The sequence below is a fragment of the Notamacropus eugenii genome, chromosome 5 (assembly GCF_028372415.1).
Source record: "Notamacropus eugenii isolate mMacEug1 chromosome 5, mMacEug1.pri_v2, whole genome shotgun sequence".
Classification (NCBI taxonomy): Eukaryota; Metazoa; Chordata; class Mammalia; order Diprotodontia; family Macropodidae; genus Notamacropus; species Notamacropus eugenii.
The window spans coordinates 409,957,963-409,973,292 of record NC_092876.1 but is presented as its reverse complement, the minus strand read 5'-3'; the positions used below and the strand labels follow the sequence as shown (position 1 = coordinate 409,973,292).

The following is a 15,330-nucleotide window of genomic DNA, read 5'->3' as shown; positions in this document are numbered from 1 at the left end:
GAGACCTCTGATAAGTTATGAAAGGCTGAAAATATGAGCATTGTTTGTTTTCTTTTAAGCATTTCAAAGTAGATTGTATTTTATTTTGGTTCAGTAGATCAGGTCTTATTTCATAGGACACAGAAATGAATCCCCAGTTCCCTCTTCAGAGACAGAAATCATTCTATCTCTGACGGTATTTCTTCACTTTTTTCTTCACTTCCCACAATTTCTTCATTTCCCACAAGTTCTACAGAAGTGATTGGTGGGGACAAAAGGTTTATCTGTTTTATTTGATCTCAAGTTTACACTTTGGGAAGTTTAAACATTAAAAATGGTACAGAAGTGAGAGAGAAAAGAAAATAGGATGAAGATTTGACTCACCTCCTGGCTCGTTATTGGCCCTGATTTTATAGTGTTTACTGGGGTCTTTGAAACTTTTGTGTACTTTAGGACCCTATTCCTCCTCCGCATAGAGGGTAATAATTTGTACAGTTAGCATTCATTGGATGTTTATCTAAGGAACCTCAAAGATCATGAAACAAACAAAAACTCAGGAAACGGCAAAAAAAAAAAAGGAAGGGGGGAACAAATTTCATTCATGGCTTGAATTTGACATAACTCTTAACTCTTCCAAGTCAATCTTGAGAGTCTCAAACACACTATGTAAGTTCATGGAGCTAAACCACTACTTGCAGAGACATCAAATGTGAATTGTAGAAAGGATATATATACCACAGAAACTACTAAAATAGAAGAATGGGAAGTTTTTGAGAAAGACATGAGTTCTGTTATGGTATATGTTGAATTTAAAGAACTAGTAGGCCAAAAAGATTAAGACAGAGGAAAAAAATAGGCAGAAGGGTGAGGTCAGAACCCAGAAAAGGCATTGAGGATATTTTTGCAGTTTTGGTTTCTAAGTGAAATATCCTCATATGTACCATAGGAAGGCTGAGACTGGTGACAATCAAGTGAGTCCTCAAAGGTGTCAGAAACTTCTGCAGTTTACTTTGGAGGTGGGAAAGATGACCTTGTAAAAAAAAAAAAAAGCACTTGAGCTGAGCATTGAAGATTGGGTAAGATTTAGATAATTGGACGAGAGGGAAAAAGGGCATCCCTGATAGGGATAACAGCATGAATGCCATATTAGAATGTAGGAGAAGCTTGACCTAATTAGGGGACGGAGGGGATATTGTCCTAGTTAAAGTAAAAGATTAATGTTGAAAAGTAATGAAATATGTAAAAGTATAGAAAAAGGAGGCATGACAAAATCTCTGAATGGTAAACTGAGAAATTTAAACTTCTTTCTGCATATAATTTTTTAACAGGAGAGTCACATAAGGAAAATGATATATAAATATATATATTTGATATGCAAATTGTTATAAAAATATAAATTGATATATAAATATATACTTATGTATATAAACACATATACATATATTTATGTATATAAACATATATACATATGTATATACATATACATGCATATTTTGCACATATATAATTAATTAATTAAAATGCAAACATTAGCCTTCTGGAAGTGGCGTACAAAATGAATTAGAAAAGAGAGAAAACTAGAAGAGGCCAATAAGATTATTGAAGTCATCTTAAAGAAACTAAAGACCAGAAGAACACAACTGGTGTTTTCATCAGTGTTGACAACTAAAGGCAAGGACTTCAAAAGAAAAGCAAATAAAAAAAAAAGAAAATGGAATCATAGTTTGGGCTCTACTAAAAAGAACTTAATATTTTCAATTACATTTTTTCTAAACAACCATTTTTAGCTTGCAAATATTATCTGCAACATTTCTATATTGGGGTGATTGTTGCATGCATTGTTTCAAAGAAAAAAATTGCACAGGTGAATCAGACATGTCTCCAATGTTTTGAAATATACTGACAAAATAAAGTCTTAGCTGTCTTATATCAAATTATCATCTCTTTTAAATACTACATAGAAAATATGGATTAATATAAGCTTTCTAAGTTAAATTTTTTGTTTCAGAATAGTACTCATATACCACTGGATAATACTAAAATCTTAAACCTTAATAAGCATGACAACTTTTGTTCAAAAATATTTTAGGATTTAATTCTTCTAATTTAAGAACAGATATCTTTTAAACAGTGTGAACAAATTCAGCAAACTATTAAAAAATGTGTTAAGATTGCCTCAGTGTTAAATGATTACACTGTTTTGTGGTATGGATGGAGGAAGGTAAGCAGAATGGCTATTTCTGGAGAAAAGATTGTCTGTGACATTTTGTTTTTCCCTGTAGCAACTTTTACCATAGCAACAAATTCAACACAACCCACAACTAAGAAGTTATGCATTAATTACCTGGCCCCTTAAATCATGCTGGGCTAAGGAATGCATAAGCTATCAAAATCTCTAAAGGAAGTTCTGATTTCATTCTTACTATGATGTGTGTAGTGGAACAGTATGACCCAATAGTGATTCTTGCCCTAGTTAAAATTATATCAGAATTTCCATTCTAAAACCTCGCTTTTTAAAAACTTGTGTTTCACCTAAAAGGGTTTTGTAGATGTTGAAAGCCGACTAATCAAAGGACATTACCTAACAGAAAATAAAATAAGAGCTCAGATAAAATGTGTATTGTTTGTTCATGTTTGTTCATATGATGAATACCTCTTAAAATATAATATGATCCATTTTAGATGTCCAACCTTAACTTCTCTCCCATACACCCATCTCATATCTCACCTCATATCTCATATCTTGTACATTTTGAAACAGATGTCCTGTCGAGACTTAAAACTTAACACTTATGAAACTGACCTTATTATCTTCCCCTTAAATTTTCTACTATTTTCTACGTTATAGTCACTCCTTATTCTCTCTCACCTTCCACATCCAATTTGTTGCCAAGACCCATTGACTTTACCTTCATAAAACCTCTCACATATGTCTTTGTCTCTCCTCTGATCCTGACATCATCCTTGTACAGGCCCTCATCATTTCTCATCTAAGACTATTATAATAGTCTACTCTTTGGTCTCTCCACCATAACTATCTCCCCACTCATCCTCCACTCAGTTGTCAAAAGGATTTTCCTAATGCACATGTTTGATCATATCACTCTCCAATTCATTAAGGTCCCCTTCATCTTGTCAGCTTCACTAAATATTAAAACTCCTTACCGGCAATCAAGCAAAGTTTAATTCCTTTCTCTCGACACTCAAGATCCTCCATAATATGATGTCACTCTAACTTTCTAGTCTCAGTCTACTTCCCCCTATATACAGTTTACCAAAGAGGATGAGAGAGCCTGTTGAAGGATTTTTGGTAGTTTCAGGGTTTGTTTGTTTTTTTTTTTGAGACTGGAGCATGTTGTAAGGCCAATTGAGGTCAGGTACCATGTTCTGCTTCATAACTGTAGCTCTGGCATCCAACACAGTGCATTACGCAAAAGAGGCACCTAATGATTTTTGATTGAATTGGATTAAACACATTTGTACTATTTCAGTTAGAGGTTGAATATACTGTGATATCCCAACTGGGAGATACATTAAAAAATACATGAATTTCGCTTTGGTCAATTTTCTTTAGAAAAGCTCAAAGTTTGCTTAAGAAGACTTTTGTTTTGAGCAGAATTATTACCACATATTTGCTAAATCTAATAACTGTATGTTAAATGCAAGATTTGTGAAACCAAAATGCACTTGCCTTTATTATGCACTGTAATCCCAGAAATAGACTTTGTTCAACCATAATTTGCTTTGAATAAGTATGAAGCTCAACAGGCACGTAATTCTAAAAATGTATCCATTGTTCTTAGTTCATACATAGACTTAAGTCAAAAGATATGCAAATAATATTTTACATTATGAAAAGAATGGACAGATTGTAACTTTTTGGCTATAAATTATTGTTTAAAAATAAAGGTAATATCTTTCAACAACTGAGATTTGCTTTAATTGGCTTTCTTAAAATAAAAATGTTTTTCATATTATAATCCTAGATTAGCAAATTAGGTGTCCAACAATTTGTAATATGATTGACAAAACCAAAAGTAATAGCCCTTTTCTTTCATAGCCCTTGGCTCCTAAATCTGCTTTTCTTTATAGATATAATGTAGTTGAATGCATTTTAAAGGGTGGTAACTATTGATTATTTAATGGAAGATGTTAGTATGAGAAATGCTGAAGTAGCCTGTTTAGTGCCCTCCTGTGCATTATGTAAGGTAGTAGAAAAAATTCTGTAACCCCTATTAATATTTAATAGATGTGAGGCAGTATATTACAAAACTGCCCTTGGCATCTGATCCAACCAGATGGAAGGATTTTTCAAGCATCCAGAAAAGGAATAACTGACTTTCCTACTCTCACATGATTTGTGAACACAAAGAAACAAGATGTGCCCCCAACATGTTATCAGAAAGTTGACAGTACAAAGAAAGCTTTGAAATGCCATCATTCCTACAAGCCAACTTAGAGAGATTAAATGTTATAGAAAGTCATATTTAGATTAACAAGTACCACATGAGAATATTTAGTATCTTCCAGTGTTTTCTGCGTTTTAGCTCCTTTCTTTTTCTCTCACTTCAAGCCAAAGGACAAATTCAGGAGGGATATCAAGTCAGTGAAAGGTGTTGTTAAGTCATTCCAGTCATGTCTAACTCTCCACAATCCCATTTGGGGTTTTCTTGGCAAAAATACTGGAGTGGTTTGCTGTTTCCTTCTCCAGCTCATACAGCTGAAGGAACTGAGGCAAACATGGTTGGCTAAGTGACTTGCCCAAGGTCAGACAGCTAGTAAGTGTCTGAGACTGCATTTGAACTAAGGTCTTCCTGACTCCAGGGTTTGGAACTTTATTCACTGTGCCACCTAGTTAATTCTGTCTAAAATAACTATGATCTTTGGGGCTATATATTTCATTACTCTGTCTATTGGGCTCTCAAGAATCTTTTCTTTTAAATTTCAACTAATTTGAAAATAAAACAAGAAATTTTTAGGACAATTAAACTAATGAAGAAGATTCCCATTCCATAGGAAACAAATTTCTCTTCATTCTAGACCTTTTTTCTCCACCATGCTTTCCTTCTGCTAACCTTCACTGAGATCTGCTCAGTGGAGAGAGGACACTGCATCCTTTCCACTACTGACTAAGTCTTCATGGACAGACCCTTTAACACTGGTCCTAGACATGGAATCAGAGTACTCCTTGCTTTTCGTTGCTACTTCCAGACCTTCCATTTACCATCATCAAAAAGCAACCCATTTTCCTTTGAAGTTAGCTTCATTAAAATTTTCGCTTTATTCAAATTAGGGTGTCTTGTATACAGATCTTCAGGTCCTTTTCCCAACTTTCTTATGTAATTCAGCTCCTGGATCACCAATCTTCTTCTCCTCCCCAACTCCTGCCACTATGCTAGGCTACTTCAACACCCATATTGATATTTCCTTAAACTCCTTAACCCTCCACTTGTTTACTCTGTTTAAGTCCCATGAACTACTGCACTCCTCCTCAGTTACAAGCACAATAACACACAGGTCACTTACCTCAACACTACCAACCAGTCTTCCAGGTTCTTAATCAAAATGTCTGACAACCCCTAAACTTCATAATTCAATCTCTCCCTTATGCCTCACGTCTCCAAAACTTATCTTTCACCTTCATGAAGACCTCCAGTTTTTCCACCTACACTGCTTTCTCATTCTTGCTCTGACTTCACTTTCCTCTCTGTCCAATCTCGATCCCATAGTAAACCAATTCCCCTCTAAGTTGCATTTACTGCTAGGTCCCTGGGTTCCCTTGTCCTATCACTACTCATTTCTTGTTAAACCTCAGCCCTGGATTATTCTATTTCTAAATTACTAGTGAACAGAGTAGAAAAAAGCATACAATCATGAGAAACATACAATTCATTAGTAACATATTTATGGTAACTGACTTAAAATGGACTGATTCTCTGTATCAGAAACTATTCCAAATAATCTCAGCACAAGCCTCCACACTTCTCTCTTCCACCTCTCAGCTGAGTACTGTACCTATTATTTTACTGAGAAAAATTAAACCATTTACTGTGATCTCCCTCTTTTCCCCTTTGTCTCAAAATGTTTTGACACACTCATCAATTCTCTGTTCTCCCTCAGTCTCTGAAAAAGAGGTGGTCCTTCTTCTGACTCTAGCAGATTGCAACCTCAAACATTCCCTCCTCTCTAGAATCTCCAAGTTCTCCATCTACTCGTTTCTCTCCCATAGCCTTCAAACCTGTCCAAGTCTCCTCCATGTTTTTAAGCTACCATTCTATATCTCTCCTCATTTTATCAGCCAGCTTCCAAGAAAAAACCATCTGCACTCATTGTCTTACCTTCTTTGCCTCTCATTCCTCCAAACTTTATGGTCTGGTTTCTCCCAACCTCTTCATTCAAGGAAAATTCCTTCTCCAAAGTTATTGGTCTCTTAATTGCCAAATCTGAGGGTCTTTTCTCAGTCCTACCTCTTCTTGTAACATTTGACCTTACTAAATATAGTTACTTCCTAGGTACTCTTTTTTTTTCTTCAGAGAGAGGAGCCGTAGGCAATTAAACAGTTAGAAGACAATATTAATCGCTATTTAAATTCTCATCTATTCTGCTGGTTCATCCTACATAGCATGTCTCCTAATTGTGCTTATTCCTCTAAAACTCGTCTTTCTTCTCTTATTTACATATACGTGTGTGTATGTATGTGTGTGTGTGTGCGTGTGTGTGTGTGTGTGTAAGGAATGCTCTCTAAGTTTCCTTCCAGGTCTAAATCTATTATCTGTGCCCTAATTCCAAGATCTTAAGAAAACGAGTTGGAAGCAACAAGTATATCTAAAATCCCTGTGGTAGAAAATGAGAAAACAAAAACCAGCATTTAATGTGGAATAAGACAAGTGCATGTGGGTGAAGTCTTTAAAGGAAAGTTAGGTTGTTCTTTGACTTTAGAAAGCTGCCACATTTTGCTCTGATTAACCCTGAGGTTTGTATTAGGTAATGGCAGTCTTAAACTATTCTCTGAAATTACCTGAACACATGTGGATAGCTACCATACTTTGGTTCCTATAATGGTAGAGTTGGTTATTAATGTCCAAATTGCGTAAGGGATTAGGTTAATTATAAGGCATGGACTCAGCAAGCTAAGCAATCTTTAAAAATCTATTCTCCAAAATGTCTTCATATTAAAAACATCCTCTCTGATAAATGTAGGCAGAATTGACAAAATTTCTTGATGAATTCTGAATTCTTGACCTCTGAAAAAATTGTGGAGGAGACAGAGGGGATGATTAAGGTATTTATATACTGAATTTATTTGTAAATTAATTCTCTAACAAAGAGTTGACTCCACCTAGTTAGAATAATTTTAAAGTTAAATTTAAAATAAATTACCTGATTCTTAATAAGAAAACTAAAGGTTTTAACACTAAACTCATAAATAAATTTTGCTTATTATATTTATTAAGTGGTAGTAATATTTATAATTCAAAAACATATTTTTCAGAGGGGAAAAAGGTGTCCTAGCATTTGGAAGGGAAAAACTTCCTGATTATAATCTACCTTTTATGTCATTTTTCAAATTACTAAATTTCCAGCTGATAAGTTTATTTCTATTTTCCTTTCTCATTTATAGCGCAGCAGCAGCTTTGGGAATTTTGACCGTTTCCGGAACAATTCCGTATCCAAACCAGAAGATTCAAATGAGGTAAGTATGATTCTGTATTTCAGTTAATTCATGATCTCATTAGCATGTACCACAAGTGTATGTTACAACTCCTTTGCACTGTCTCTTTGTATGTTTGTTTAATTTTGCTGGTGCCATTTTGTAAACCCTCCTCAGAGGATCTATCAAACATACTAAACATTTCTTGGTTCTAGGAATATTTTGTGGAAACCAATACAGCAATCAGGCTGTTATTATCTTTCCTTTTCAATTCATGAACAACTCACTTAATTTTTCTAATCATACATGTTTATGCATGGTGAATATACTTACCAAAAAATAACTTTTTAAATTTATTGTGATTTTTACACAGACATAATATCAAAAATTTTAAAAACCTAAAATATTACCTGATAGCTTTTTCAAAATACAATAATTTTAATTACTTAAATATGTATTGATTATCTAAGAACAGTGCAAGGCACTTTGCCAGATCATGGGGTATAAATACTCCAGAAAGATTATCAGAAAATTTTTGGACCTGGGCAAAGAACATAAATTATACCCAGAGCAAGCAGCATGAAAAAAAATTCATATGGAGGAGTGGGAGGGCTGGGAACAGAAGGAATGGTCACTGCCTCATGATGAGATACCAGAATACTAGTTCCCACTGGTGAAGGTAATGGGAACCACAGGCAGCTCTTGACTAGGCCAATCCAGGAGAAGAAGTATGGGGACTTCTAAGTTCCTACCCCAGATAATCACTCTGGATAACTGCATATTAAGTTCAGTTGATTCTTCTCAGTTAGAAAGTACCGTTATAGCAAAGAGACAGACCCTTTGGCTCAAGGGGCTGGAAGAGTACTTAAAGCAAACCCTCATAAAACTCTAAAAAATCATGAAAAAATATTCAAGCTATTAAAACTGGAAAATACTTTAGAGACTAACTTGTTTACAAGTTACATTTATTTTAGAGAGAATCAGTTACTTTTAGAGAAGAGACTAGAACCCAGGACTCCTGATTCTTAGTCTAGAGCTCTTTTAGCCAGTTTGTCTAAAATTTGGTCTTCTGAGATATGACCAAGCCTCATTTGGCTTCCAAGTGAAGATGTTCCTGAATAATGATATGATGACTCAAGGGAAGTGAATGAATAGGAAGGAGTACTTCTTTATCCTTGACACACTTGGATCTCAAATTCACCCTTCCCAAGGAAGATAAACCAATAGACTTCTCCAGGGGAAGAAGAGGATGGTGCCTGCCCCAGCCGTGGACAGGGTGCAACACTTGTGGGATTGTTAAATGCATCCACTCTTTCAAACACATACACCATCAGCTCATTGGAACCTCTCCTCTTCCCTAGATGATACTGGAGCTCAGGTACTACTAAACCTCCACTCTCTCCCCTCCTTGACCCAGAGGATGAAGAAACTATAATCAGTCAACTATCTCAGCAATTCTCTAGGTGACTTTCACCATCTTACACAAAGCTCCAACTCTAATAGTTCTGCTATGCTATCAGTCTCTGTTACTACCCTCTTCCTTTAGAGGAATACAACTGCGATCAATGTCTTTTAATTTCCTAATCTGAAACAAAGCCCTATCATCCAATCCTATTTCCAGCTCTAAGACATAGTCCCTGCCCTCAAAAGAACTCACAATAAATTTGTGGGGATAGAACATGTAGGTAAAAAGATAATTTACAATTTGGTATTTAAGTGTCAAATAAGTGGTACACACAATAAGGGCCACTGGAATTCAGAGGAGGAGAGTGATAAAAAAAACTTATTAAGTAAGAATAGCTTTACTAGTAACTAAAATTAAGTATGGCAAGTCTGAAGTTTCACAAGTCTAGAATTTTATATAAAATATAGACTAATATAACATGTCAGAAAATGCCTCTAAAGATTAGGTATTTTAATATAACTGTTTTCTGATATTTTACTAATATTAAATAATTTTCTTATGAGGAAACATAAAATTGAAGAAAAAATTGAATTCTCAAATGTCTAAGAGGCACATAAAAATGTCTAAGAGGCACAACTGAACCTGAAGTCAGGAAGACATGAATTTAAATCTGACTCCTGACATTTACTAGATTTGTGACTCTGGGCAAGACATTTAACCTTTCTCTGCCTCAGCTTCCTGATCTATAAAATGGGATAATAATAGCACCTACCCCTCAGGGTTGTTATAAGTACAAAATAAAATAATATTTGTAAAAAGATTTTCCAAATCTTGAAGTTCTATATAAGTGCTAACTACTATTATTCTTCCAGGACTTTTGGAAGAGTCTATGAATATTTCCCATTAGAATAACTTCAGATAACCATTAAGAATACAAGAATTTTGTTGACTCTTCTATAACATCCAACACAACCAGTTTAGGATAAATCATAAGGACAATTTTAGTCTCTCAGTAATGCTGCCAATTATATCTTTAAAACTTCCTCTTGTCATTCTCTAGATGTCTCTCTAAAGAGAAGATCCCTGCCACTGTAGGTATTCAAATAAGGACAAGTAGCGATCTATCAGGGTAAAATTTAATTCTTAAACTAGGAAGGATGATAAACTCCAGTCTCTAACATCCCTTCCACCTCCAAGATTCATTTTCATGGAACCACATCTGCCACTACCCATTTGGTTGAGTCACTCCCTGTTAGTGTAATGGGGAAATGGTAAAGATTTGTTATAGATTTTTAGCTGAATCTCACTTTTTAATCAATGAATGTCAAGACTATCTTCAGCCATGTGAGAAAGAGCCATATATTTTCTACCCTTTCACAATGCATATCAGCTTTCCAGTTTTGTTCTAGAAGTATCTCTCACTCCTCACATACATACATGTGATTACTTTGTAAACTTCCTAGAATTTAATTTATCCATTTAAAAAAACACAAAAAGTTGAAATGTGCAGTCCAAAAACCAGCTAACTTCAATTTCTGACTATAAGGTCATTTCCAGTGATACTCAAGTCATTAAGTTAATACCTGAAGCTCCAATTCTCTAGATTTTGTATAGACAACTATGGTTGGGTCACTTAAAAACATGCAGATTAGAATATAAACTTATTGCTTGAAATTTTGGAGACTATTCACAAAAACATGCACATGAATATGCATTGTCTACAATTTCTAGGTATTACTTTAAAATCAAAATTCTTTGCTTTATAATAATGGTATTTACTAATAATTCTATTTAGAAATGTGAAGAGGAAGGCAACAAGGAAGGCAGAGATCAAGAACCAACTAAAACTTCAAATAATGGCGGAAGGCTAGGCAAAAAAATGAGGGCTATTTCCTGGACCATGAAGAAAAAAATTAGTAGGAAGTACATCAAAGCCCTATCTGAGGACAAGGTAAGTATAGCTTATAAAACAACAATTTGACTATTGATGGATTTTTTTTACAGTGGTTGATAATAAAATACTAATAATACCATGTACTTCATAAAGTACTTTTATATCTATTTTCTCATTATAGTCTCCAGAGAGACAGGAAAACTATCATTATCCTTATCAAGGTAACTGAGACTGAGAAAAGCCAAGTAAGCTTGCCTAAAATCTCATGGTAAAGGAGAGAGAAAAACTGGGTTTTCAATTACTAGTGAAGTGTTCATCCCAGGTAGCAAGCTATTCCAGATAGATTATAAATTCATTTAATAACAATAACCCATTGGGGCAGCGAGGTGGTGCAGTGAATAGAGTACCTGCCCTGCAGTCAGGAGGACCTGAGTTCAAATATGGCCTTAGGCATTTGACACTTACTAGTTATGTGACCTTGGGCAAGTCACTTAATCCCAATTGCCTTGCCTTCCTCCCTCAAAAAACAAACCTAAAAAATAATAATAGTCCATAATTATGTAATACACCCAGATTTATAAAGAACTTTGCTCATAGTAGGTTTGTAGTGTAAGTATTATTAGTTCATTTTACTGATTATAAAAACTGAGGCTCACAAAGGTGATGTATCTTGCCTTTGACTAAAAAACTGCCAATAAATTTCACAGACAGATTCCAGATCCATTGCTCAGGGTTTGCTCTTTGTCCATCCACTTCCCTGGAAGATTGTCTTGCCTAACCTCCCAACACAAAAGCTCTGGGTCTAGAATACAAGCGGATTTACAAAAAGAGAATGGGACAGTAGAGGAACTAGCACTCTCTTAATATTATTACAGGATATGCCAAAAGCCTCGGTTCTATTTAAGCTTTAATAGCTTAATGGCTTTACACTTTAATAGTTTAAAACTGCACCAAGGCTTTTGGGACACCTTGTAGTCTCTGTGATACATCTATCAGGCTCTCTAAGAATAAGTTTTTATGTACATTAAGAGCTGGGAGCTATTTTGCTGACTAGGTGCTGAATAGTATCTCAGTCAGATGACTGTATAACTGTAATCAATCCATGTAAAAGAAAAATTGGGTGAAGGCACACTAAGGAACATCCCTCTCGCAGCCACTACTCAAAGAATATGTTCAAATAGTCTATACAGAAAATGGAAGTGTGTATTTTATGAGATAAAATTGTATCTGGATAGACATCACAAAATTAACATAGTTTATGCAAGCTACATAAGCCTCAAAAGTACTTGAGATAATTTCAAGAAAAAGGATATATATTTTGAAACAATTCACCTCTCCTAATTTCAATTAGGCAAGATTTTATTTTTCCTGGGAAAAGTCAAAGATTCTTTATTTTTTTATTTTAGTTATTTTTTTTAATGTTCTACAATCACTACCATAAAACTTAGATTTTTGCCCCCCCACACCTACCCCCCCCCACTCCCTCCCTCCCCAAGATGGCATATAATTCTATATAGGCTCTACATATACTTTCCTATTGAATATGTTTTCACTATAGTTTTGCTACGTAAACAAACTAAAATAAATGGAAGAAATCATATAACAAATCAAAACATAATACACACACACACACACACATACACACACACACACACACACACACACACACACACACCAAACATGATCTGCTACATTCTGTGAATGAACTCCATAGTTCTTTCTCTGAGTGTGGAAGGCATATTGCCTTAGAAAACCATTGGGAATTTTTTTTTTAAGTTCTTTCATTATTATGAAGTTCCAAGTCTACCAGAAAAAAACTCTCGCACACTGTGGTCATTGCTGTGCACAAAGTTCTCCTGGTTCTGCTTCTTTCGCTCAGCATCAGCTCATATAAGTCCTTCCAGGCCTCTCTGAAGTCTTCTTGTCCGTCCTTTCTTATAGCACAATAGTACTCCATTACATTCATATACCACAACTTGTTCAGCCATTCCCCAACTGATGGGCATCCCCTTGATTTCCAGGTCTTGGCCACCACAAAGAGAGCTGCTATAAATATTTTCGTACATGTGGGACCCTTTCCCATTTTTATGTTCTCTTGGGGATACAGTCCTAGTAGCGACATTGCTGGGTCAGAGGGTAGGCACAAAAGTCAATGATTCTAATCAGTAAGTCTGAGATAAGAATTTTGAAGAGTCTTAGGTAAATGGTGTTTTTTAATTGTAAATAACTCTGAGATTAAACAATTAGGAAAAGATTAAACTTTTCTTGAATTCCCAAATGATAGATTATGTTAGTGAATAGATTAAATAGCAAAAACGAAGCAGCATAAGCAGCTCAATCAAATGTGGTTTCATCAGATATATGGCTGTTGATCCATCTTACCTTTCTAAAATATATTTGAAAATATGTCAGTGCTACATTGTAACTGTGCACCATTGTGATTTAAGTAGAATTTCACATTTTTTATCTAAAACTTTTTCCCCCAAATGCACTCTAAATTTTTCTTTTAGGAAAAGAAATTAATTAAGGAATTAATGATGGTTATATTCTGTTCTGTTAATATAATATTCTCAAATGTATTGATGTTAAAATATGACTTATTCGATGCCTACAGGTTGTGTGCATGTGTGTGTATGTGTGTGAGTGAGAGACACAGAGAGAGACAGTATCCAATAGAAATACTTTCCTCTCTACTTACACTGTAATATTTGAAAGGATGAAGAGGATGAAGAAGATGCCTTCTCATATAGAAACAGTGACCCAGGAGTTGCAACCTACACTGAGAAATTTCCTCTCAAAGACAGTGACTCCATGGACAGTATCTACAGTGGTCAGAGCACATCCAGTAAGTTCAAACAAACAAATTAAAAGTACTGAACATGATCATCTTGACAAGTTAATTTTTAATGGCTTTATTTATGTGGAGATAATTTTATTTATCTAATGAACTATGAACATCACAGATATTTGGTAATAAAAATAGCAAAAAATTAAAATGTGCTGACTCCACATCAAATATCTCCTGTTAAAAAGTACACTGGATAAGATTATCAAGGATATGTGTTGCTTCAAAAGTTTATATTATTATGAGTACCACTTTGTTTTGAAAATTAATATTCCAAAAGCTGTTATAGAAGTTTAATTTCTGCACATAAAGTATAGTAGCAAATGGAAATAATTATCTTAAACTGTAGCTTTTTCATTATTCACCCACAGCACTCCAACTCTGCATCTTTTAATTGGTTGTCTCTCTTCTGAAATGTACTTCCCTCCTCACCTCTTTCTCTTAGTATCCCTTTCTTCCTTTAAAGACTCAATTCAGGCGTAGTCTGTCTATGACCATGTCCTGTCATTTTTACTTTCACAATATCTTTCCTATATATCCCTTTCTTTCCACTTACACAATTGTCAGCCTAGGGCAGACCTTCATCACCTCACATTTGGACTATTACCTTCTGACTGGCCTTCTTTCCTCAAGACTATTCACTCTAGGATATTATGTACTTAACCACCAAAGTGATTTTTGCTAAAATACAGGTTTGATTAATACTCAATAAACCACAGGATCTTAAAGAGGCCTATTCACTGAATGGGCATTATCTCCTTCTAAGTGAGTACCTGTAAAAACTTTAGCCTTTAAAGGCCAAGGTCTCCCATTGCATCCTGGGCTGTCTTCAATCATCCTGATGAATATCTGGTCACTGAATCCAGATGGCTCAGGAGGACAAAGTGAGTCTGGTGACCTTGCACAGCCCTCCCTCACTCAAAACAAAGTCAAGTGCAAGTCACGTCATCATTTCTCTTATGTAATGGTCTTCTTTGAAAACAAAGGACAAACACGAAAGGATCAAATATAAAAATCTCTCTGTGATTTTTAAAAGCCCTTCACAATCTGGCCCTCTCTTACCCTTCCAGTTTTGAAGTACTTTGCTCCCCTCTAAGATTCAGTAATACTGACCTTACTGTTCATTCAACAGGATACTCCATCTATAGACTTGCCTTTCCTTGGTCATCCCCTTGCCTAGAATGTATGCTGGCCACACCAGCATTCTAGCTTTCCTGGATTTATTAAGATTCAACTTAAATCCCATCTTCTGAAAGAGGTTTTTCCTTTTTCTCACCTCCCATTTACTCTACATAACCCTATTGTTTCACCCATTAATAATGTTAATTTTGGGGAAGGTGTTTGCCTTTGCATCCTCAGTACTTAGGACAGTGCCTGATACATAGAAAGTGTTTAATGAATGTTTGTTGGCTAACTGTATACACAAAGTCTTTCTAGATCCCTTCCCCACCTTCTACTGACTTTGATCCCTTACTTTCTTGTATTTAATTATTTTGTATTTATTCCTTTTATTTTTATTCAACACATACTGATATATAAATATGGACAAAAATGTA

The 15,330-nt window shown here is 35.0% G+C and overlaps 1 protein-coding gene across 1 annotated transcript in view; it reads left to right on the top strand.

Annotated features, from left to right (window-relative positions):
- SAMSN1 (SAM domain, SH3 domain and nuclear localization signals 1) overlaps positions 1–15,330 on the top strand; it is a 57,616-nt gene that overhangs the window by 24,734 nt on the left and 17,552 nt on the right. Inside the window, exons 2-4 of the mRNA XM_072614709.1 lie at positions 7,601–7,672; positions 10,831–10,986; positions 13,645–13,774. Of these exons, the coding sequence (XP_072470810.1) occupies positions 7,601–7,672; positions 10,831–10,986; positions 13,645–13,774 (358 nt within the window). The remainder of the gene's footprint in view (positions 1–7,600; positions 7,673–10,830; positions 10,987–13,644; positions 13,775–15,330) is intronic.